We start from the raw sequence: 26,617 nt of genomic DNA on the forward strand, positions 1-26,617 counted from the left end.
ATTCACTTAATATTAAGGGTTTGTCTATTGGGAAGACAGAGACAGTCTAAGTTGTTAGAGAGACAAAACTTGTTAGACAAAATATTAAAAATAAATGGGAAGATGTGGGTCAAAAGGAACAAAATTGTAGTTATGTAGGATGAATAAGGCTAGAGATCTAATACACAACATGAGAACTATAGTTAGTAATAATGTATTGTATACCAGTAATTTGCCAAAAGAGTGGAGTTTAGATACGTTTACCACAGGAGGAAAAAAGATAATTATATGAGATGATGGGTATGTTTGTCTGCTTGACTGTTATCATTTCACCATGTATGTATATATCAAGATATGTATATGGAAGTATCATGCTGCATACCTTAAAAATGTACAATTTTATATGCAAGATAAACTGAATAATGACCCCCCCAAGATATCTATGTTCTAATCTCCAGAAACTGTGAATTTTACATTTATATGGCAAAGGATTTTGCAGCTGTGATTAAATTAAGGATCTTGAGATGGAGGGATTACCCTAGATTATCTAGGTGGACCCTAAACGTAATAACAAGTATCCATATGAGAGGGAGGAAGAAGGAGATTTGATTACAGTAAAGACGGGTGATGTGATTACGCATCTGAGGCAAGATGCTAAGCTTCTGGTTTTGAAGATGGAGGGAAGGACAGCGAGCCAAGGCATGCAAGGAATGATGCTCTAGAGACTGGAAAGGAAATAGATTTACACCCCCTAGGGCATCTGGAAAGACCACAAACCTGCTGACATCCAATCTTGGTCCAGTGAAATTGCTTTCAGATTTCTGGCATCCAGAATATAAAAGCATAAATGTGCTTTGATTAAAAGGACCAAATTTGTAGTCATTTGTTACAGCAACCACAGGAACCTAATACAATATATTTAAAATGTGGAGTAATCACTGAAAGAATAGATATAGAATACATGACATATTTTCATGGAACCCTTATGCCCCCACTAGGTGGGATTTTTATTGAAGTAGTAATTCTGGGCTCTCAGGCCACCCCTTCTCACTCTTCCCTGAGGGAGACAAAATGGCTTCTCTACATGGCAGTTTGGGAGAAGCGGCTGAACACTTAGCACACACTCTTCTGATCTCCTTTCTCTTCTTGGCATCTGCTTGCCAACAGAGAATGTAGATTCTGCTCTGCTCTGCTCCTCCCTAAGGAGTCCTGCAATTTCTCACCACTGCTAGTGACTAAGTAAGTCTGCCAAACTCAGGGATAATAGACTTAAAGTCAAATTCTCCAAGTCTTTGTTAATAATAAAGGTGGCATTTGATATTTTTATCTGCCTTACCCTCTTATTCATCTCTCAGTTGCTTCAAAACACGCAGGTGGAAAAGCATGATATTACATATTCTTTTCTTGAAACCTAAATTGTCAAATGATAAAAGAGAAAAACAAAGGTAGAACTTGATCAGTTCAATAGAAAACAGAGAAAGAAAAAAAAGACAAAAAGTAATGGTGGACAAAATATAAGAGGCACAACTGGAACAAAAAACCACAGAGAATTTAAATATAATTGGTTGGAGAAAAAGTGTACCAGGCAAAAAATTATTCCAAAGGAAACTGGTATATTAATGCTTATAATAGAACTGCTCAAAATAAAAATGTGATTTTTTTTGACCAGGCGTGGTGGCTCACGCCTGTAATCCCAGCACTTTGGGAGGCCGAGGCGGGTAGATCACGAGGTCAGGAGATCGAGACCATCCTGGCGTACACGGTGAAACCCCGCCTCTACTAAAAATACAAAAAAGATTAGCCGGGCGTGGTGGCGGGCGTCTGTAGACCCAGCTACTCAGGAGGCTGAGGCAGGAGTATGGCGTGAACCCAGAAGGCGGAGCTTGCTTTGAGCCGAGATTTCGCCACTGCACTCCAACCTGAGAGACAGAGCGAGACTCTGTCTCAAAAAAAAAAAAAAAAAAAAAGAAAAAAGGAAAAAAGGTGATCTTTTAAATGCATGAACGGGAACACATTTAACATTAGTGAAATACACATTTACATTGCTAAAGGATATAAACAACAAAGATGATATCAAAATTATAAAGTTACATGCATCTAAAGTCATGGTCTCAAAATATAAAAAGTAAACATGCCAGAATTATAAAGACAAATTGACAACTGCATAACTAGAGTGGAAAATCTTTATGCAATATATCAGTTAGTTATTGCTTCATTGAAAAAAAAATCACCCCCAAACTCACTGTCTGAAGATAATTATCATTTATTCTTGTTCATAGCACCTATTCATCAGTTGGCTAATTCAAATGTAAGATAGGCACAACTGAGATGTCTTAGCTCTGCTCGACAAAGTTTCTTCCCTTCGAGCAGACCAGATAAGGCTGATTGGCATGAGATAATAGATGTTCCAGAGAGAAAGCAAAAGCACCCACAATACCTCTGTGATCCAGGCTCAGAGTGGGCACATCATCACTTCTCTGTATTCTATCGTTTAATGCAAGATAGAAGGCCAGCCCAAACTCAACGCGCGGGGAAACTGATGTCACATCTTGACAGCAGGAGCTGCAATGTAACATTGCTAAACACGTGGTTTTACAGAGGCATTTAATTGGGGCCACTGAAGAGAATTAGAATATGCCACCCCAAAATATGCCACTTCGGTATAAGGAATATTTTGGGTTGGAGGCAAATGAGAACCAACAGATACAGATAGAAACCCTTTCAAGGCTTTTCTTATCTGACTAAAGCAGCAACTTTGAGAAACCAGGACTACCATATATCTCCTCTCTTGAGAGAGTTTTACAGTCATGAAGAAGGTAGAAAGTCAACACCAAGATCAGGCTGAAACAAATCTCACTAAAATAACCTTTGTCTTCCACTACTTTCCCCATGTATTTCCAAATCACTTTCCCACAGTTTACCTCTCCTAGCACAAACTTCCTTTTCCTTTCTCTTGTCACATTTCCACAATTTATCATTCTTTGTTTAAAAAAAGTATATAAGCCCTCAGTCCTATCACTTCTTTGGTGTCTTTAATTTTCTATAATGGCCTCTATATGCATATGCAATAACAAACTTTTTCTGTTTTTAATGCATTTAACAACAGAACATTATACTGGTTTGCCAGTCTAATTTGGAGGGCCCCAGCCACCGAACCCAAAGAAAAAAGGTTTTTCCCCTTCCCCACACCATCAATGTAATTAATATACTACATTCACATTTCTCAGAAATCGATAGAGCATGTTGACAAAAATATTGATAAAATATAGAAGATTTAATTATAGTTAACAAGCTTGATTATATAGATACATGATGATAGATGATAGATGATAAAGATATATAACTTTGCATGCAACAAATAATGCATTTTCTTTTCAAACATACATGAAATTACAAAGTAAAAAGGCAACCAGTAAATTTTCAACAATTTTCAAAAAAAATTGTTATTTAGATAACAATATCTATCATTATGCAAATTAATTAGAAAAACAACTAAGTGGAAAAAATAAACTATACATTTGGAGACTGAAAATACACTTCTAAACAATTCATAGGTTAATCAAGAAATCATAGTGATAGTTATAAGTATTCAGAGTAAAAAAATAAAAGCACTGCATAAAACTTTTGGAATGCTATTCCTCTACACCAACAACAGTCAAGCGGAGAACAAAATCACGAATGAACTCTCATAAACAATTGTCACACACAAAAAAATGAAATACCTAAGAATACGCTAACTAGGGAGGTGAAAGATCTCTACAAGGAGAACTACAAAACACTGCTCAAAGAAATCAGAGAGGACACAAACAAATGGAAAAACATTCCATGCTCATGGATAGGAAGAATCAACATCACTAAAATGGCCATACTGGGCCGGGTGCGGTGGCTCAAGCCTGTAATCCCAGCACTTTGGGAAGCCGAGACGGGTGGATCACGAAGTCAGGAGATCGAGACCATCCTGGCTAATGTGGTGAAACCCCCGTCTCTACTAAAAAATACAAAAAAAAAAACTAGCCAGGCGGGGTGGCGGGCTCCTATAGTCCCAGCTACTCCGGAGGCTGAGGCAGGAGAATGGCCTAAACCCGGGAGGCGGAGCTTGCAGTGAGCTGAGATCCGGCCACTGCAATCCAGCCTGGGCGACAGAGCGAGACTCCATCTCAAAAAAAAAAAAAAAAAAAAAAAGGCCATACTGCCCAAAGAAATTTATAGATTCAATGCTATTTCCATTAAACTACCATTGACATTGACATTCTTCACAGAAATAGAAAAAACTGTTTTAAAATTCATATGGAACCAAAAAAGAGCCCGAATAGCCAAGTCAATCCTAAGCAAGAAGAATAAAGCTAGAAGTGTCATGCCACATGACTTCAAACTACACTACAGGGCTACAGTAACCAAAACAGCATAGTACTGGTACAAGAACAGACACATAGACCAATGGAACAGAATGGAGAACCCAGAAATAAAACTGCACACTACAACTATCTGATATTTGGCAAGTCTGACAAAAACAAGCAATGAGGAAAGGACTTCCTATCCAATAAGTGGTGCTGGGATAACTGGCTAGCCATACGCAGGAGATTGAAACTGGACCCCTTTCACACCATATACAAAAATTAATCCAAGATGGATTAAAGACTTAAATGTAAAACCCAAAACTACAAAAACCCTGAAAGACAACATAGGCAATATCACTCAGGACATAGGCATAGGCAAAGATGTCATGACAAAGATGCCAAAAGCAATTTCAACAAAAGCAAAAATTGACAAATGGGATCTAATTAAACTAAAGAGCTTCTGCACAGCAAAAGAAACTATCAACAGAGCCAAAAGACAGCCTACAGAATGGCAGAAAAATTTTGCAAACTATGCATCCAACAAAGATCTAATATCCAGCATCTATAAGAAACTTAAACAAATTTATAAGAAAAAAACCCATTAAAAAGTCAGCAAAGGACATGAACAGACGTTTTTCAAAAGAAGTTATACATGTGGCCAACAATCATATTAAAAAAAGCTCAACATCACTGATCATTAGAGAAATGGAAATTAAAACCACAGTGAAATACCATCTCATACCAGTCAGAATGGCTACTATTAAAAAGTCAAAAAATAACAGATGCTGACGAGGTTGTGGAGAAAAAGGAACAATTATACACTGTTGGTGGGAGTGTAAATTAGCTCAGTCATTGTGGAAGACAGTGTGGTAATTCCCCAGTCACCTAAAGACAGAAATATCATTTGACCCAGCAATCCCATTACTTGGTATATGCCCAAAGGAATATAAATTATTCTGTTATAAAGACACATGCACACATATGTTTATTTCAGCACTATTCACAATAGGAAAGACATGAAATAAATCTAAATGCCCATCAATAATAGACTGAATAAAGAAAATGTGGTACATATACACCATGGAATACAATGCAGCCACAGAAAAGAACAAGATTATGTCCTTTGCAGGGACATGGATGAAACTGTAGGTCATTATCCTCAGCAAACTAACACAGGAACAGAAAACCAAATACTGCATGTTCTCACTTACAAGTAGAACCTAAATGATGAGAACAGCATGGACACATAGAGGGGAACAACACACACTGGGGCCTTTCAGAGGATGGAGAAGGGGAGGAGAGAGAGGATCAGGAAAAACAATGAATGGGTACTAGGCTTAATACCTCGGTGATGAAATAATCTGTACAGCAACACCCATGACACAAGTTTACCTATGTAACAAACCTTCACTTGTACCCCTGAACTTAAAATAAAAGTTTTAAAAAAACCTTTTGGAATGCTAGTAGGGAAATTGTAGGTAAATTTATAACTTCAAATATACTTATTAGAAACTAAGACTGACAATAAATACACTAAGCATTCATCCCATGAAGCTAGAATCAAAAACACTGATAAAATCTAAAGGAAGAAGAATGTAAAAAGTAAATAATAAAGTTGATTGAAATCGTTCAGAGAATATTCTACAAACACAAACTAATTCTGCTAGCTTAAGTACAAAGCACTGTAATATTATGTTAAGGTAGACTGTGATAAATTAAAAGCATATGTTGAAAAGCTTAGAACAACCGTTAAAACTTACTTAAGAAGAGACACAACTTATAAGCCAATAGTGGAGATAAAATAAAATCAGAAAAAAAAATATGCAATTGATTTGAAAGCAGACAGAAAGAATGGATAAAAAGAAACTAAGAACATATGGAACAAATAGCAAATAACTAGCAAGATGGTAGGTTTTAATATAATCCTATTAATAACATTAAAATAAATGGTTTAAATTACATTAAAATATAGGTTTAATATAATTCTATCAATAATTACACTAAAATAAATATTTTTCTAATCTTAAAATCTTTGTTTTAGGTTACTTAAAACCTTTGTTTTAGGTTATTTCTAAAACAAAGATTGTCAGATTAGAAAAAACAAAAGAAACCAACCATACACAGTCTATAAGAAATCCAAGTTTAAATATAAAAATACAGATTGGCTAAAAAAAAAGAAAGATTAAAAAAAAAAAGATAAATTGTTTTTTCTAAAAAAAAGCTAAAGTGGCTATTCTAATTTCACAAAAAGTAGACCTCTATAAAATGAACATTAACAGGGATAAAGAGGGACACAGCATAATAATAGAAGGTTCAATTCCCCAAGAAGATATCATAATTCTAAATGTATATGCGTCTAACAAGAGAGCTTCTAAATAAATGAAGCAAAAAATTAACAGAACAGAAAAGTGAAATAGGATAAACTACCACTATTCTCCAGACTTCTATACTCCTCTCTCAGTGTCAAGAGAACAAGTAGAAACAAAATTAGTAAGACTGGGCAGGCGCGGTGGCTCACTCCTGTAATCTCAGCACTTTGTGAGGCCGAGGCGGGCAGATGGCTTGAGCCCAGGAGTTTGAGGCCAACCTGGGCAATGTGGCAAAACCCTGCTCTACTAAAAATACAAAAATTAGCCAATTGTGGTTGCCCATACCTGCAGTCTCAGCTACTCGGGAGGCTGAGGCATGAGAATCACTTGAACTCAGGAGGCAGAGTTTGCAGTGAGCCAAGATCATACCACTGCACTCCAGCCTGGGTGACAGAGCAAGACTCCATCTCAACAACAAAAAAAATTAGTAAGACTATGGAAGACTTAAACAACACTATCAACTAATTTAACCTAATTGCCACTTACACAAAATACCATCCAACAAAAGGAGTATAAACATTTTTCTAAAATATGGAAAATCCAATAAGATAGGTTATATTCCAGGCCATAAAGTAAGTCTTAATAAATTTAAAAGAGTTGAAGTCATAAAACGTATGTCCTTTGAACAAAACTGAAACTAAAAATCAACAACAGAAATATATCTGGAAAGTACCTAAATATTTGGAAATTAAACATCACCCTTTTAAATATCCATGTGTCAAAGCAAAAGTTAAAAGGGAAAATATAAAATATTTGAATTCATTATAAAAGAAAACACAGTATCAAAATGTGTGGCTCTAGTTAAGGTAGTATATAAAGGGGAATGTATTACATTAAATGCTTACATTAGAGAAGAAGAAAAGCCTTAAATAAATGCTCTAGGCTTCTACTTTAAGAAACTTTAAAAAAAGAGCAAATTAAACTAAAGGCCTTTAGAAAATGGAATTAATAAAGATAAGAGTAGGCATACTCTGGAAAACTTAATGGAAATGGGTAAATCCCTGAAAATACACAACCTCCTGAGATTTTACCATGAAGAAATGAAACTCCTAAACAGACCAATAATGAGTAGCAAAATTGAATCAGTAAAAACAAAACAAAACAAAACAAAAAAAACTCCCAACCAAATAAATCCCAGGACCAGAGGGATTCACAGCTAAATTCCACAAAACATACAAAGAAGAACTAATACCAACCTTCCTGAAACTATTCCAAAAAATTGAGAAGGGAATTCTCCTTAATTCATGCTATAAGGCCGATATTACTCAGCCAACAAACATATGAAACTGCTCAACCTCACTAATCATCAGAGAAATACAAATTAAAAGCACAATGAGATATCATCTGACACCACTCAGAATGGCTACTATAAAAAGTCTAAAAACAACAGATGTTGGTGAGGACGTGGAGAAAAAAAGAATGCTTGTACACTGTTGGTGGCAATGTAAATTAGTACAACCTTTATGGAAAGTAGTATGGAGATTTCTCAAATAATTTAAAATAGAACTACCATTCAATCCAGCAATCCCACTACTGGGTATATACCCAAAGGGAAATAAATCATTATTCAAAAAGACACCACACTCATGTTTTTCACATCAGTTATTCACAATACCAAAGATATGGAGTCAACCTTAGTGTCCATCAGTGGAGGACTGGATAAAGTAAATGTGATATATATGGATATATATGATATATATACATCTTTTTTATTGCTGAGTAGTATTCCATGGTGTGTGTGTGTGTGTGTGTGTGTCTGTGAGTGTGTGTGTATATATGTATCTTCAGGGTGTGTGTGTATGTGTGTGTGTGTGTATATGTGTGTATATATATATGTGTATGTGTATGTGTGTGTGTATATGTGTGTGTGTATATGTGTATATATGTGTGTGTATATATATATGTGTGTGTGTGTGTATATATATACACCTATCGGGTACAATGTTCACTGTTTAGGTAACTGGTACACTAAAAGCCCAGACTTCACTACTATGCAATAGACACATGTAAGAAGTCTGCACTTGTACCTCCTAAATATATTTTTAATTTTAAAAAAAGAGCAGAAACAAAACCAAAACAGAGAAAAATAGGGAAAAAATCAATGACATCAAAAGTCAGTACTTTGAAAAGATCAATAGATGAAAAGAACTTCTATCCAAACTGACCTGATTGAGGAAAAAAACAAAGGAAGACACAAATTATCCAGTATCTGGAATAATAGCAGACATATCACTACAGATTCTACAGATATTTTAAAAAATAAGAAGATAATATTATGAATAACTCTATGCCAATAAATTCAACAATTTAGGAAAAAAGGGACAAATTTCTTGGAAGACACAAACTGCCAAAGCCTATACAAAAACAAAAGGATAACCTAAATAGCCCTATATGTATTAATAGATTTAATTCATAAAGACCTGCCAACAAAGATAACTCAAGTGTTGGATGCCTTTACCGGCAAATTCTATCACACATTTATGGATCAAACAGCGTCAATTGTAGATAAACTCCTCTGTAAAGTAGAAGATGAGGGAACATTTTGTTTAGTTTTTAAAAATCAATAAGTGTAATTCATGATATCAACAAACTAAAGAAGAAAACTAAAGAAGAAAATCCGTGAAATCACACATTTCACAAAATGTTTATTCTTGGAAACCCCACAGATAACATCACAGTTAATGGTGAAATACTAAATGCCTTCCCCCTAAGAGCTGGAACAAGGCTAGGATGTCCACTCTTACCACTATACATTGTGCTTAATAATTTACTAAAATAATTATTAATATGGCCAATTTAATAAGAAACAAGAAAAAGTAGCAAAAATCATCCAGATTGAAAAGAAAGAAATAAAACTGTTACTATTTGTAATCATGACAATGGGTAATTCCACTGATAGAAACTCAGAAATGATTCTACAAAAAGACACTAAAATTAATAAATGGCTGCAGGATACAAGATGGATGTAAAAATCAATTATATTAGTATATACTAAAAATAAATAATTTCTGGAAATTAAAATTAAAACTAAAACAGTACCATTTACAAGAAGACGAAAATAAATTTGAAATAGATATAATGCCCCCAAAGATGAATAAGATTTGTGTGCTAAAAACTCTAAAACATTGATGACAGAATCAAATAAACAGAGGGTAACACAATGATTATGAATTGGAAGACTCAATATTGTTAAGTTGTCAATGCTTTCTCAACTGGTCTATAGATTCAACACAATTTCAATCAAAAATATCAGCTTGGGGCTTTTTAAAAATAAAAATTGTAAGGCCTGCTCTAATTTTATGGAGGAAAAAAAAACACACAAAAAAAGTTAGAATAGCCAAAAAATTTATTTGAGAAATGTGAACAAAGTCAGAGGATTTACATTCCTTTATTTGCAGAGTAACTCTAAGTTTCAGGAATCAAGACAGTGCAGTATTGGAAAATGTAGATCAGCAGAACACATGACAGACTCCAGAAATAAATTCATATCTATGTGACCAAACAATTTTCAACAAAGATGTCAAATCAGTTCAACGAAGAAAAGCTGGTCATTTCAACAAATAGTGCTAGAGCAACTGAACATTATATGCAGAAACAAACAAATCAACCTTGACCAAACCTGACACCATATACAAATATAATTTGAAATGATCACACACCTAAATGTAGAGCTAAAAACTCTGAAACTTCCAGATAATCTTTGTGATCTACATTAGGCAAACATTTCTTAGGTGGAACACAAAAAGCATGAACCACAAAATTTAAAAATGATAAATTGGACTTCATCACTTCATCAAAATTAAAAACTTCTGTTCCTTAAAAGATAATGTTAAAAGAATGCAAAGACAAGTCACAGATTGAAAGAAAATGTCCACAAAACACATATCTTATTTAAAAAAGGAACCACTGATATACAGAATATACAAGGAACTCAATCAAAACTCAAACCAATTTAAAATACAAAAATAATCAAAAGACTTGAACAGACATATCACCAAGGAAGAAATGTGGATAGCAAATGAGCATGTGAAAAATTACTCATAATATTATTAGTCATTAGGAAAATGCAAATTTAAACCACAGTGAGATACACCTACTAGAATAGCTAAAACCAAACTGAGAATATCAAGCACTGGTGAGGATGCAAAGCAAAAAGAACCCTCATACATTGTGAGTGGGAATGTAAAATGGTACAGCTACTTTGGAAAGCAGTTTGGCAATTTCATATCATTAAACATATACTTATCATGTGACGCATACGATAAGCAATCCTTCCCTTAGGTATTGATCCAAAAGAAATGGAAACGTATGCTCACAAAAAGACCTGTACATGAAAGTTTGTAGGGTTTTATCAATAATTTCCAAATACTAAAAACAACCCAGTGTACACCAGTTTGTGAGTGGATAAACATATTGTGCTGCATCCATATGATAGAACACTACTCAGAAATAAAGGGAGGAATGAAGTGCTAATACATGCAACAATACAGACGAATCTCAAATATATCATGCTAAGTGAGCAAAGCTGGACTCAAAAGGAAACATTCCATATTTTTCCATTTATATAACATTCTTGAAAAGGTAAACTTGGGAACAAAAAACAGATCACCGGTTTCAGGGGCTGGGTGCTGGTAGAGGGGATTCATTACTTAGGGGCAGGAAGAAACTTTCTTGGGTGATGGAAATGTTCTGGATCTTGATTACAATGATGGTTACACAACTACAAGTACTTTTCAAAATTTATGGAATTCCACATACAAAACAGGTAAAATTTTTCTCATATAACTAGACCTCAATATACTCCAATAAATTTTGACTTTGTAGCAAGGAAGAATTTGTTAAAACGGAAGCCAACAGACATACAAAATTAGATACTTAAAAGATTAATAAATTTTAGCATGTAGGGATCATGGCAGATGGGAGGATGGACTGGATTGCAGCTCTGGAGAGAGCAGTGTACAGAGGCTTGCATTGTGAATTTTAGCTCCAGATCGGCTGCAAGAACAAACCAGCAATCCTGAGAGGACCCATAGACCCTCTGAAGGAAGCAGATTGCTCCGGCAGGACCCGGAGACACCCTAAATACTGTGAGTGCCCCAACTGTGGAAGTTGGAAAGGGAGACCCTCCTCTCCTGAACACACACTCCCACTGAAGAAGCTGAAGGTCTGTTTGTGGGAGAAGTTTCCAACTTTACCTGGAGCTGAGTCAAGTTAGAGAGCGGAGCCAAGCAAAATACAGGGGTAGAGAAAGCAGCTGAAAGGCCCTGGAAGCTCACTGGGTCCCCAAGCAGCCCATTCCTGCCTGGCACCACAGGGATCCATTGGGAGGGTGGCCAGAAGACTAGAGGGTAAAACTCCACAGGGAGAAGGAATTCTCTGGCTGAACTTTGTAACAATTTGAATGGGGTGAGAAACCTCCTGGCCAGAACTTGGGGAAGGGTGCAAATCTGGCTTGTAGACTTCACAGGCAGGGGAAGAACTAAAGCCCTTTTCTTTCACAGCTAGGAGACAGAAAGCCTTGGGCAAGTTTTCAAGCCCATCTCACCCTCCGCCTGGAAACAGACTCAGGACTGTTGCAGTAGGCACAGTGGGAGTGAGCCTGGCCCTTTGGTTTCTGTGAGAGCTGGGTGAGGTCTGTAACTGCTGGCTTTCCCCCACTTCCCTGACAAGCTGCACGACTCAACAGAGGCAGCCATAATCCTCCTACGTACACAACTCCAGTGATCTGGGAATCTCACCCCCATGCCCCACAGCAGCCACAGCAAGACCCATCTAAGGAGAGTCTGAGCTCAGACACACCTAGCCCCACCCCCACCTGATGGTCCTTCCCTACCCACCCTGGTCGTGGAAGACAAAGGGCATATAATCTTGGGAATTCTAGGGCCCCACCCATCACCAGTACCTCTCCACACTACTACAGTTGATGCTTTCTGGAAAGTGCCAATTCCTGGCAGGAGGCTAACCAGCACAAAAATAGAGCGTTAAACCACCAAAGCTAAGGACACTCACAGAGTACATTGCACCCTCTGCCACCTCCACTGGAACAGGCACTGGTATCCATGGCTGAGAGACCCATAGATGGTTCACATCACAGGACTCTGTGCAGACAACCCCCAGTACCAGCCTAGAGCTGGATAGACTCTCTGGGTGCCTAGACCCAGAAGAGAGACAACAATCACTGCAGTTCATCTCACAGGGAGCCACAACCACAGGAAAAGCGGGAGAGTACTACATCAACGGAACACTCCATGGGACAAAAAATCCAAACAACATCTTTCAGCCCTAGACTCTGACAGAACTTACCCAAAAGAGAAGGAGCCAGAAAACCAATCCTGGTAATATGACAAAACAAGGCTCACCAATGCCCCCCCAAAATCACAATAGTTCACCAGCAGTAGATCCAAACCAAGAAGAAATCCCTTATTTATCTGAAAAACAATTCAGGAGGTTAGTTATTGAGGTAATCAGGGAGGGGCCAGAGAAAGGTGAAGGCCAATGCAATGAAATCCAAAAAATGACACAAGAAGTGAAGGGAGAAATATTCAAGGAAATAGGTAACTTAAAGAAAAAGTCAAAAATTCAGGAAACTTTGGACACACTTCAGGAATGCAAAATGCTCTGGAAAGTCTTGGCAATAGAATTGAACATGTGGGAAAAAAATTCAGAGCTCGAAGACAAGGTCTTCAAATTAACCCACTTCAACAAAGACAAAGAAAAAAGAATTAGAAAATACAAAGCCTCCAAGAAATCTGGGATTGTGTTAAATGACAAAACCTAAGAATGATCCGTGTTCCTCAGGAAGAAGACAATTCTAAAAGCTTGGAAAACAATATTTGGGGGAATAATTAAGGAAAACTTCCCCAGCCTTGCTAGAGACCTAGACATGCAAATACAAGAAGCACAAAGAACACCTGGGAAATTCACCGCAAAAAGATCTTCACCTAGGCACATTGTCATCAGGTCATACAAAGTTAAGATGAAGGAAAGAATCTTAAGAGCTGTGAGACAGAAGCAGTAGGTAACCTATGGAGGAAAACTTATCAGATTAACTGCAGATTTCTCAGCAGAAACCCTACAAGCTAGAAGGGATTGAAGCCCTATCTTCAGCCTACTCAAAAGAAACAATTATCAGCCAAAAACTTTAAATACAGTGAAACTAAGCAGATATGAAGGAAAGATATAGTCATTTTCAGATAAACAAATGCTGAGAGAATTTGCCATTGCCAAGCAAACACTGTAAGAACTGCTAAAAGGAGCTCTAAATCCTGAAACAAATCCTAGAAAAACATCAAAACAGAACCTCTTTAAAGCATAAATCACACAGGACCTATAAAACAAAAGTATAACTTAAAAAAGCAAAAACAGCAAACAAAACAAAGTACATAGGCAACAAAGAGCACGATCAATGCAACGGTAAGTAACATTTCAATATTAACATTGAATGTAAATGCCTAAGTGCTCCACTTAAAAGATACGGAACCAATGGATAAGAACTCACCAACCAACCATGTGTTGCCTTCAAAAAACTCACCTAACAGATAAGGACTCACATAAACTTAAAGTAAAGGGGTGGGAAAAGGCATTTCATGCAAATAGACACCAAAAGTGAGCAGGGGTAGCTATTCTTATATCAGATAAAACAAACTTTAAAGCGACAGCGGTTAAAGGAGACAAAGAGGAACACTATATATTGATAAAAGGCCTTGTCCAACAGGAAAATATCACAATACTAAACATATACGCATCAAACACCTGAGATCCCAAATTTATGAAACAATTACTAATAGACCTAAGAAATGAGATAAATAGCAACAAAATAATAGTGGGGGACTTCAATACTTCACTGACAGCACTAGACAGGTCATCAAGACAGACAGTTCACAAAGAAATAAAGGATTTAAACTATACCATGGAACAAATGGACTTAACAGATATATACAGAACATTTCATCCAACAACCTCAGAACACACATTTTATTCAACAGCACATGGAACTTTCTCCAAGATAGACCACATGATAGGCCATAAAATGAGCCTCAATAAATTTCAGAAAATTGAATTATATCAAGTACTCTCTTAGACTACAGTGGAATAAAACTGGAAATCAAGTCCAAAAGGAACCTTCAAAACCACACAAATACATGGAAATTAAATAACCTGCTCCTGAATGAGCATTGGGTCAAAAACGAAATCAAGATGGAAATTAAAAAATGATTCAAACTGAATGACAAAAATGACGCAACCTATCAAAACCTCTGGGATACAGTTAAGGCAGTGATAAGAGGTTCCTAGCCCTAAATGCCTACATCAAAATGTCTGAAAGAGCACAAACAGACAGTCTAAGGTCACGCCTCAAGGAACTAGAGAAACAAGAACAAACCAAACCCAAACCCAGCAGAATAAAGGAAATAACCAAGATCAGAGCAGAACTAAGTGAAACTGAAACAAACAAAAAATACAAACAATAAATGAAACAAAAAGCTGGTTCTTTGAAAGATAAATAAAATTGATAGACCATTAGCAAGATTAACCAAAAAAAGAAGAGAGAAAATTCAAATAACCTCACTAAGAAACGAAACAGGAGACATTACAACTGACACCACTGACACCACTGAAATACAAAAGATCATTCAAGGCTACTATGAACAACTTTACATAAACTAGAAAACCTAGAAGAGATGGATAAATTCCTGAAAAAATACAACTCTCCTAGCTTAAAGCAGGAAGAATTAGATACCCTGAGCAGACCAATAACAAGCAGTGAGATTGAAACGGTAATTTAAAAATTACCAACAAAAAAAATCCAGGACCAGATGGATTCACAGCAGAATTCTATCAGACATTCAACGAAGAATTTGTACCAATCCTTTTGATACTATTCCACAAGATAAAGAAGGAACCCTCCCTAATTCATTCTATGAAGCCAGCACCACCCTAATACCAAAACCAGGAAAGGATACAACTACAAAATAAAACTACAAACCGTTATCCTTGATGAAGTTAGATGCTAAAATCCTTAATAAAATACGACCTAACAAAATCCAACAACATATCAAAAAAGATAATCCACCATGATCAATTGGGTTTCATACCAGGGATGCAGGGATGGTTTAACATACACAAGTCAATAAATATGATATACCACCTAAACAGAAGTAAAAACAAAAATCACATGATCATCTCAATAGATGCAGAAAAAGCATTAGATAAAATTCAGCATCCCTTTATGATTAAAATTCTCAGCAAAATCAACATACAAGGGACATGCCTTAATGTAATAAAATCCATCTATGACAAACCCACAATCAACATGGTAATACTGAATGGGGAAAAATTGCAAGCATTCCCTCTGAGAACAGGAATGAGACAAGGATGCCCACTCTCACCACTCCTCTTCAACATAGTATTGGAAGTCCTAGCCAGAGAAATCAGACAAATAAATAAAGGGCATCCAAATCAGTAAAGAGGAAAGTCAAACTGTCCCCGTTTGCTGATGATATGATCGTTTACCTTGAAAACCCCAAGGACTCTTCCAGAAAGCTCCTAGAACTGATAAAGGCATTCAGTAAAGTTCCCAGATACAAGATTAATGTATGCAAATCAATAGCTCTTCTACACAACAACAGCAACCAAGCAGAGAATCAAATCAAGAACTCAACCCCTTTTACAGTAGCCACAAATAAAATACTTAGGAATATACTTAACGGAGGAGTCAAAAGACCTCTACAAGAAAAACTACAAAATATCGCTGAAAGAAATCACAGCCGACATAAACAAATGGAAATGCATCCCATGCTCATGGATGGGTAGAATCAATATTGTAAAAATGACCATTCTGCCAAAGCAATCCACAAATTAAATGCAATCCCCATCAAAATACCACCACCATTCTTCACAGAGTTAGAAAAAATAATCCTAAAATCCATATGGAACCAAAAAAGAGCCTGCATAGCCAAAGCAAGACTAATCAAAAAGAACAAGTCTGGAGGTATCACACTACCTGATTTCAAACTATACTATGAGACCACAGTCACTAAAAGAGTGTGGCGCTGGTATAAAAATAGGCAGATAGACCAATGGAACTGAGTAGAGAACCCAGAAATAAACCCAAATACTTACAGCCAACTGATCTTCGACAAAGCAAACAAAACTATAAAGTGGGGACAAGACACCCTTTTCAACAAATAGTGCTGGAATAATTGGCTAGCCACATGTAGGAGAATGAAACTGGATCCTCATCTCTCACCTCATACAAAAATCAACTTAAGATGGATTAAGGACTTAAACCTAAGACCTGAAACTGTAAAAATTCTAGAAGATAACACTGGAAAAACTCTTCTAGCTATTGGCTTAGGCAAGGATTTCATGACCAAAAACCCAAAAGCAAATGCAATAAAAACAAAGATAAATAGCTGGGACCTAATTAAAGAGCTTTTACCTGGCAAAAGGAACAGTCAGCAGAGTAAACAGACAATCCACCGAGTGGGAGAAAATCTTCACAATCTATACATCTGACAAAGGACTAATATCCAAAATCTACAACAAAAACAAATCAGTAAGAAAGAAACAAACAATCCCATCAAAAAGTGGGCTAAGGACATGAATAGATAATTCTCAAAAGAAGATATACAAATGGCCAATAAACTTATGAAAAAATGCTCAACATCACTCATGATCAGGGAATTGCAAATCAAAATCACAATGCGCTATCACTTTACTCTCAGGGGAATGTCCATAATAAAAAAATCAAGAAACAGTAGATGTTGGCATGGATGTGGCTATCAGGGAACATTGCTACACTGCTGGTGGGAATGTAAACTAGTACAGCCACTATGGAAAACAGTGTGGAGATCCCTTAATGAACTAAAAGTAGAACTACCATTTGATCCAGCAATCCCACCACTGGGTATCTACCCAGAGGAAAAGAGGTCATTATTTGAAAAATATACTTGCACACACATGCTTATAGCAGCACAATTCACAATTGCAAAATCGTAGAACCAACCCAAATGTCCATCAGTCGAGTGGATAAAGAAACTGTTATATATATATATATACACACACACACATATATATATACACACACATATATACACACACACACATATATACACACACACACACACACACATATATATATATGATGGAATACTACTCAGCCATAAAAAGGAATGAATTAACAACACTTGCAGTGACCTGGATGAGATTGGAGACTATTATTCTAAGTGAAGTAACTGAGGATTGGAAACCCAAACATCATATGTTCTCACTGATATGTGGGAGCTAAGCTATGAGAACACAAAGGCATAAAAATGGGACAACGGACTTTGGAGACTCAAGGGGAAGAGTGGGAGGGCGGCGAGGGATAAAAGACAACAAATATGGTGCAGTGTATACTGCTCAGGTGATGGGTGCACCAAAATCTCACAAATCACCACTAAAGAACTTACTCATGTAACCAAATAGCATCTGTACCCCAATAACTTATGGAAAAATAAACTAATAAAAATAAAAATAAATAAACATGAAAAAATTATCAATTTTACCATATAAAGATCATTTTAAAAGTTGAATTATGCTCTAAAAGATTAACTGTAATGAGAGGTATCAGCAAGTCCTCTATTACCAGAAAATCATCCTGACATTGCTAAACTCTCTTTAGAAGGATGTGTAGGAATACTTTGGAATTTCCTGACATGATTCCCTTTGGGGAATAAGGGAAAGGTCCCTGGAAGCACTTGAGGATATCGCTATGAAGTGACAAACCCCAGAACCAGTTATGATAAGGAGCCCCTGGGGCTTCCTGGTCCATTGAGAGGCAGCTGTGAATGAGAACTAGAGGGTTGAGCACTGGGAACTGAACCTGGGCGGACTTTCTTGGATAGATTAGGCATGGCCTAAAGACCCCTGGGAAGCCCATGCAGGAGTCTTGGTTAGTATTGCATCATCACCTGAAGAGCTACTTCCCTGTTCTGTGTGGAACTCATTCCAACAGCGCCACCGTGTGATTGCAAGAAGCAGACGCAAGAGTGAACCGAGAAGGTTCCTGCGCTATGGCCGCTTGGGTGTGGAAGCCGTTAACCCTTTGGGGATTGCATTGAGCCTTAAAGTTGTTGGACGATTCCAGAAGTAGAGAAGAGCTTACAGGCAGGAGATTCTGGACTTCTGCTAATTATTCATATGGGTATACACAAAATTGTTAGGAAAAATAAGAGAGATAACAGTGCGTGTACCTTGAATTTGTGAAGCATTTTCTATTGGATGTTATTATCACAAATAGCACAGCTGTACGGTAATTTTACACTTTATATATCTCTATAGTTGAACTTGTATGGGAATTTGTATTCGTTTTCTGTTGCTACCGCAACCTTAGTGGTTTCAACAACACAAACTTATTACCTTACAGTTCGGTACGTCAGAACTGACGTCATGGGTCTCACCAGGCTAAAATCAAGTCATTGGCGGGACTGTTACTTTCTCGGCCTCCCAAAGTTCTGGGATCACAGGAGTTAGCTACGGCACCCGGCCCACATTTCTTCCTCTGCCTCAAAGTCGCAGTGTTGCGTCCAGTCCTACTCACATAGAATCTCTCTTACCTCTTATACCCTGTTTCCACTTTTAAGGATTCATGTGATTAGATTCTAGGACCCTCCCAGATAAACCAGGATAATGTCTCCATCTCAAGGTCCTTAACCTTGATCATATTTGCAAAGTTTTTGACATGTTAGGTAATATATTCACAGGGGATTAAGTTGGGGACATCTTTGGGAGTCCATTATTCTCCTTATTTTGAGGTTTTTTTAATATTTAAAAATATAGTCTTTAAAAAAAAACTCCAGTGAACAAATGTTTATTTAGAAGGATTTTTACAGACAAGAGTCTTACTTTCAAAAAGCAGAGGAACCACTTTTATATTTTTATTTTTTATATGTAAAAATATAGTCTTTGTTGGAGAGTACATGGAGAAAAGGGAAACTTGCACGCTGTTGATAAGAATATAAATTAGTACAGCCATTATGGAAAAGAGTCTGGAGGCTTCCCAAAAAATTGAAAATAGAACTACCATATGATCCAGCAATCCCACTACTCTGCATGCTTCCAAGGGATATGAAATCAGTATGTCAAAGAGGTATCTGCACTCCAATGTTCATTAACAGCGTTTTTCACAATAGCCAAGTTATGAAATCAACCTAAGTGTCCATAAACAGATAAGTGGATAGAGAAAATATAGTATCTATACACAATGGGACACTATTCAGTCTTTAAAAATAAGGAAATTCAGCCATTTTCAACAACATGAATGAACCTGGAAAACACAATGTTAAGTAAAATAAGCCAGGAAAGAATGACAAATACCACATGATCTTACATAGTATACGTGAAATTTTAAAAAGTTGAACTCATAGAAGTAGATAGTAGAATGGTGGTTGCCAGAGGTGGGGTATTAGGAGATGTTGGTCAAAGGATACAAAATTCCAATTAAATAGGAGGAATAAGTTCAAGAGATCTATCATACACATAGTGACTACAGTTAATAATGTATTGCGTTCTTGAAAATTGCTAAGAGAAGTAGATTCTCAGTGGTCCCACCACAAAAGAAAAAAGTGCGAATTAGCTCAATTTAATAAAAAAAAAAAGCTAGTTAACTCAATTTAATCATTCCACAATGTATACATAATTTAAAACAACTGTTGTAGATTAATATCTGCAATCTTTTGCTATTAAAAAACTTCAAAAAATTATATAATTATATATCCAATTTATATAAATTCAGATATCAATATAGGTATGTTACTATATAATTGTTATATATAATTGTTATATATATTAAATATATATTATATATTAGTTATATATTAATAATTAATCTGTTAACTAAATATATATATTTATATATAAATATAAATGTTGATTTATATTAATTATATAAATATAAATGTTTTATATTAATTATATAAATATATTTATATTTAATTATATATATATATATAAAAAAAGAGAGAGAGCGATTGAGTCTTTATAGCGCCTTGACTTTTCTATTAGAAAGAAACCAAACTTTTTAGGATAATATTTATCCAACCATTCCTAACATTTTCTTCAGCGTGGTTCCTTATTCATCCTGGGGTCAAAGAAGTGGTTTCAATAAACCTCCTGAAGTAGTATGCAAAAGTTCATGTGTATGCTTATTTTGGGGGACAAAAAAGGTCCAGAGCTTAGATCAGATTATCAAAAGTACTCTGAAAAAGACCCTCCTCTGAAAGAAAAAGGAAAAAAAGACAGTTTGTAAATAGATGTGTTGCTTCCACACAACACACATTTTTATGCTTCCACGTCTTTATGCACCTGGTGCCATGAGATTCGGTGGCGTATTGGAAAGAGGATAGGTTTTGATCTTCCAGACTTCTGACTCAAGCTAAACTGGCTAAGTAGTAATGACATTTATGGAAATAAGACATAGTAAATTTTTACTGATGGAGACATACTGACATAGGAGCAATTCAAGATGTATGAAAATTGATGAAGCTTAAGGACAGCCCCCATAGAGGTCAATTTCACTAAGAAGCTGAAAGAAGGAAAGATGGTCACACTGTCCATAATAAAAAGTATAGATATTGTAAAAAGTTACTGTAAAGATAGACAACAAAATAGGGGGGAAATTGTCTCACATAGCAGATTAAGTATTAACAAGAAAAAGTCAACTCCATATGACAGAAATTTCGATTTTCACAAAAAAAGTGCAAACTCAAATGCAAAACAGCTCGATTATTCCCACTGGCCAAAAATGTTGTCCATGCATAGATGCATCTCAAAAGCATTATGCCAAATGAAAGTTGCCGAGCACAAGATCCCACTGACATGGAAGAGGGAGTAGACTGACTGCGGAGGGACACCAGGGAACTTTATTGGTGATGGAAACGTTCCATACTTGGTTACATGATGTATATTTGCCAAGCTCAAACTACACACTTAAAATAGATGAATTTTGTTGAATTTAAATTATATCTAACAGATTTTTCAAAATATGTAAGGATACACACTCGGTTATTAACATGGATTGGAAGGGATGTGATAGGGAAGAAGAGAAAACCAGGCAAAAAGGTAAAAAATAAAACTACTCTAAACATTGTTTATATAATCCCATTTATGCACTTATGAAAAAGCTGCATGCATAAAAAAAAAACTTTTGCCAAATACTTAATACTGCAATCCAATACTTCTATCTTTGGCATGTTCAAATTCAGGGGCGGAACAGGTGATAAAAGCCAGATGATAATGGATCATGGGAGAGAAGGAGGTGGAGGAAGTGGGACAATGACTTCCTTTAAATTGAGTCATTTCCCCTTAGAGCAGCGATGAAAGATGAAGGGCATGTTAGACCTGCTGTAAATGCTGTAAACTGGCCTATTTCCGAAAGACTAAGTCCTAGCATGTCCATTACAGATGCTCATGTTTCAGGGATAATCTACACATAGTGAAAGAGCAGCAGCTCTTGGGGTGTTGGGTAACATTAGCCTTTCTGGAAGGAACCAATCTTGGTCCAGATGATTGTGCTTCAAAGGTGGCCCACAGGAGCAAACAGGCCCATGTGAGCAAATACGCAGCAAGTCTGGGTGGTTAAGGAAACTCCAGCTTTGACAGAAATCAGTCTGGGTCTCACCATGAGTATACAATTGTTCATACTAAAATAGAGATAATCCCAGCTGGCTTGTTTTATGAATTATCGTACACAGGACATGACACAAAACAGCCAATTAGCAATGGCTGTATTATTCCTTTGCCTAGAAAAGGCTCTGGAGCACACTATGCAATCACTGAACAGCTGCTCGACGGACAAATGGCTGGACGAATGGATGGATGGATGAATAAACTGGGAATACCAAATTCCAGTGAGCTACTTTTCCTGACTTGAGCTAAAATACTGTCTCCTTTGGGAAGTACCTCTATTTCAAGCTACACTCACATTTTCTCACTTACTAGTGTAGGTTTTAGAGCCAAGTTGCCTGTGCTTGAATCTTGGCTCCACTATTTACTGTCTTTGGGGCAACTCACATAAACTCTCAATTCTGCTTCCTCAACTATAAACTGGTGCTTAACAATAAGGTTTCCATAAGGATTAAAAGAGTTAATACGAAAACATCTTTATTAGACTGGCTGCCCACAGTATGCATTCAATAAATATTAGCAATTATTAAAATACTGCACTACCACATCTTACAAATTACTTACCTGTGTAAACACTGACTTTAAGCTCTATGAGAGGAAGAACTTTTGTGTTTCATTCACTGCCTAAAACTGTGCCCTACCATCTAGCAGGCATTTAATAGTTGTTGAATGAATACCTACCTAACCTGAAACAATAAAAGAGCCAAAATTGCAAACACACACCCCTTCCAAAATTAAGGCCAGGGCCTTGCATTTAATAGGTGCTCAATAGATGTTTGTTGACTGAAGAAATGAATGGAGATGATAAGATAGAAAGTGATTCAGAAAACTGACAGTGGTATATGATGGAAGTAAAAAAGAGATTTAGGAATATTCCAGTTTATTTTTATAAACTTTTTATTTAAAAAATAAAATTATAAACAAAATACAGAAAAATATTGACACCTGTGATAACAAAGAAATGACTCTTAAGGGCAGTTTGTTGTCCTGGGAGGAAAAATCGTAAGTGTTATAAAGAAATATTACTGTGCAAAGGAGGAATGTAATATTTAAGGTTCATTTACAACAGGTATTTGGCATCGACAGAAGAAGTCTTTCTATGTATACATTCAACATTTTGCAGCATATTTACATTCAAGTTACATTTCCAAATTCTATGCCAAATACAGTCTAACTCACCATCAAAAATCCCTCAGATATTACTAAAATCCTGTTTATTTGGTAGGAGTACAATATTATCTTATTAGGAAATAATTTTATGTTCCTACTAAGTCACCTGTATTTTTACTACTTCAATAAAATTCACTGACATTTTCATCCCAGTTGAAGTCAAGTCTCTTTTAGCCAAATACTAACTCAAATATTGCCAGTTATAAAATTATATAATAATCTTTTCCTCTCTCCTTAGAGACAGTATTAAAACTTTCAGTGAAAGGACACCAGCTATGACAGATTATTTTCTTTTATAGGAGTTAGGATGTATTACAGATACAAGTTCCAGAATTTTAACTTGTTTTCAAAAGATGACTGAAGCACTTTTCCCTTTCAGTTGTTACCAAATTCCTCATCAAAATAAAACACATTCAGAAATCTACATAGTAGTTTTTTGAAAACTTTTCTCCGTTGTCCCCACACATTTCTCAAATCAGACTGCTTACTCACTAACAATTGGAGAATCTCTTGCTTAGTTTTTCTAAATTACACTACAGTAGCTATCCTAATTTCCTGACAATCTTCCTGTTTCATTTTTTAAATTATGATTTTATTAAAATCAACATAAATTACAAAGGTTCCATCTTTGCTACAGTTCTTTTAAAAATTTATCTTAACTTACTGAAGGGTCAAGATCCCACAGGGCCTGTCTAGAACAGGCAAACAAAATGTCAAGATTAGAAAATTCTCATGCCTCCAAAAGACTCCAGGCAAGTAAAATCTACTCAATTCTTCCTTATTTATCTCAAGTTCAATTTTAAGTCTAAGAAGATAATGACAAAATAACAGAGATTGATGAATTTCATTTAGTTGAACTCTTTTTTCCTAATTTTCCTCAGGTTGTAACTTCGCCTTCAGTACATGATGACTGGCAGTTGGTAGTAGGTTGCTGAGATGACACCACTTCTAAGTCAGATTCACGAACAAAAACCACTGCATCACCACTTACATTTATAAGACACTGTGCCTGTAAGAACAATAAACAGGACAGGTTCAGTTATACTCAACACATTCATACTCTTCTGTTACACAAGGGGCAGTGCTGTACAGCCAAAAAAGCACAGGCTTCTAAATTTTAGGATAAAGATAGACAATCCAACAGAAAAATGAGAAAAGGGCAAGAGGGCAATTCACAGGAAAGAAAACTCAAGGAGCTCCTGTGAACATATGAAAACATATTCAAGCCCTCTATTAGAGATACATAATTAAAATGACAACGAAGAAATCTTGGACATGTATGCAACAAAGATTAATAAGTGACTTTTCACTGCATCATGTTTAGCAAAATACTAGAAACAAACTAAATGCCCATCAAAAGGGAAATGAAAATAAACTGTGGAATATTCATATCTGAAATACTATATGGAAGTGAAAAATGACCTAAAGCTCAAACAATATGGGTAAATATTATGATGAATTAACAAAAGCAATTTGCAAAATGACATATACAATATAAAATCATTTACATAACTATATATATCCTTATATATTTATATAAAGTGCAAAATATCTCAATGAAGGGGAACTTTGGAAATCTCCATGAAAATTACAAAGGTACTACTTTTGACCTAGCAATTCTGTTTTAAGAAATTTTCCCTACAGAGATGCTCACACTTGTGCTAATCACTTATGTATCACATTGTTTTTGTAGCACTGTATGTATTAGCACAACATTTACTGAAAACAACCTAAATGTTTATCAGTAGGGGACTAATTAAAGAAATTCCGATCGACGTATACCATGGAGTGTTATGTGGTTGTAACAAACATAAAGGTAATCTTTATGTCCTGAAATGAAAACCTTGCCAAGAAAAATCAGGTGAAAGAGCAAGCTGAGAAGCAGTATGTACTGTAAAGCTACCACTTATATTAAACCGGAAAATAAAAGAATATATATTTGCTTGTATGTATAAAATCTCTCTGGTTACATAGTTTGGAGTGTTACATCTCTAGAAGTTACCAAAAAGAAAAATTTGGTTGCATGTGGGGAGGAAAACTGACTGGCTGGAATAGCAGACAGGGAGAGACTTTTCCATTCATACCTTTTTGAATTTTTAATCATGTACTACCTATTCAAAAATATATTAAAACATTTTAGATACAAAATAAGACTACAATTAATTTTTTTAAGATATAAAAGCATGCATAGGAATGACAAAACTAAGATGGTTCATTCAGTATGAAGAGGAGATAGGCCCACTGAGGCTTCAACCATATTTTTAATACTTTATTTCTTAAGCTGAGGGTTGTAAGAATGTCTGTGTGCAGTTCTCTACATTTTTTGTGTACATGCAAGATCTCACATAAAAGTAGGGGGAGAAGCTAATGACATAAATCATGGCACCTGATATGATGTGTGCACCTCAGTGGTAATCAGCCGTTGATAGTTATCATTTAGGTACAGAGGAAGAGGGCTGGTGGTGGAAAATCTGGGTATATTCTAGCTTTTCTATTTATAGCCTCAAACCAAACTTAAGTTTTTTAACCCTCAGTTTTTTCACCTACAAAATGGAGTTAATATCAACACTACAAAGTACCAGAAATGGGGAAAAAAAAAAAAAAAAAAGCACAGTTCATTTGGAAAACCAAACAATTCAGTCTACGTCTTGGGTATGTTAGGAGAGGTGAGGGGGGCAACAGATGAGTCTGAAAAGGTGGAAGACCTGAGAACGTGGAAGACCTTGTAGGACATATTAAGAAGCATGACTTTGTCTTGTGAGAAATCATTGAAGACAAACATTTAAAAGATAATAGTAACAACCTTTACAGTGCTTACTATCCACCAGGCACAAAGCACATTACATATATTAACTCATGATTTCCCCAATTTTTATCCCAATGTCATAGATGAGAAAACTGAGGCACAGATATAAGTTTTGTTCTGGATAAGCTGATTTTGAGGCATTTGTTAAGGTGCTAATTAAGTCAGTGAACAAGTTGTATAAATTTAACACTGGGAAAAACCCAAAACTACAAATCTCATTCTCAAATACAAAGTAATGAAGCAAAAAAGGATTCTTAAACTAGGGAAAATCCTCTTATATCAAATAAATTATT

At 35.9% G+C, this 26,617-nt stretch overlaps 1 protein-coding gene across 6 annotated transcripts in view; it reads right to left on the reverse strand.

Annotated features, from left to right (window-relative positions):
- Positions 1–23,221: 23,221 nt before the first annotated feature.
- The window catches only part of C2CD5 (C2 calcium dependent domain containing 5), a 95,191-nt gene continuing 91,795 nt past the window's right edge, over positions 23,222–26,617 (reverse strand). For 5 of the 6 annotated variants that reach the window (XM_025402744.1, XM_025402746.1, XM_025402748.1 and 2 more), the window contains one exon: positions 23,222–24,527. In XM_025402744.1, coding sequence (XP_025258529.1) covers positions 24,396–24,527 — 132 coding nt within the window. In that variant the 3' untranslated portion in view covers positions 23,222–24,395. The remainder of the gene's footprint in view (positions 24,528–26,617) is intronic. The other variant, XM_025402749.1, reaches the window with a different exon arrangement.

Source organism: Theropithecus gelada, chromosome 11 (genome assembly GCF_003255815.1).
Source record: "Theropithecus gelada isolate Dixy chromosome 11, Tgel_1.0, whole genome shotgun sequence".
NCBI classification, from domain to species: Eukaryota; Metazoa; Chordata; class Mammalia; order Primates; family Cercopithecidae; genus Theropithecus; species Theropithecus gelada.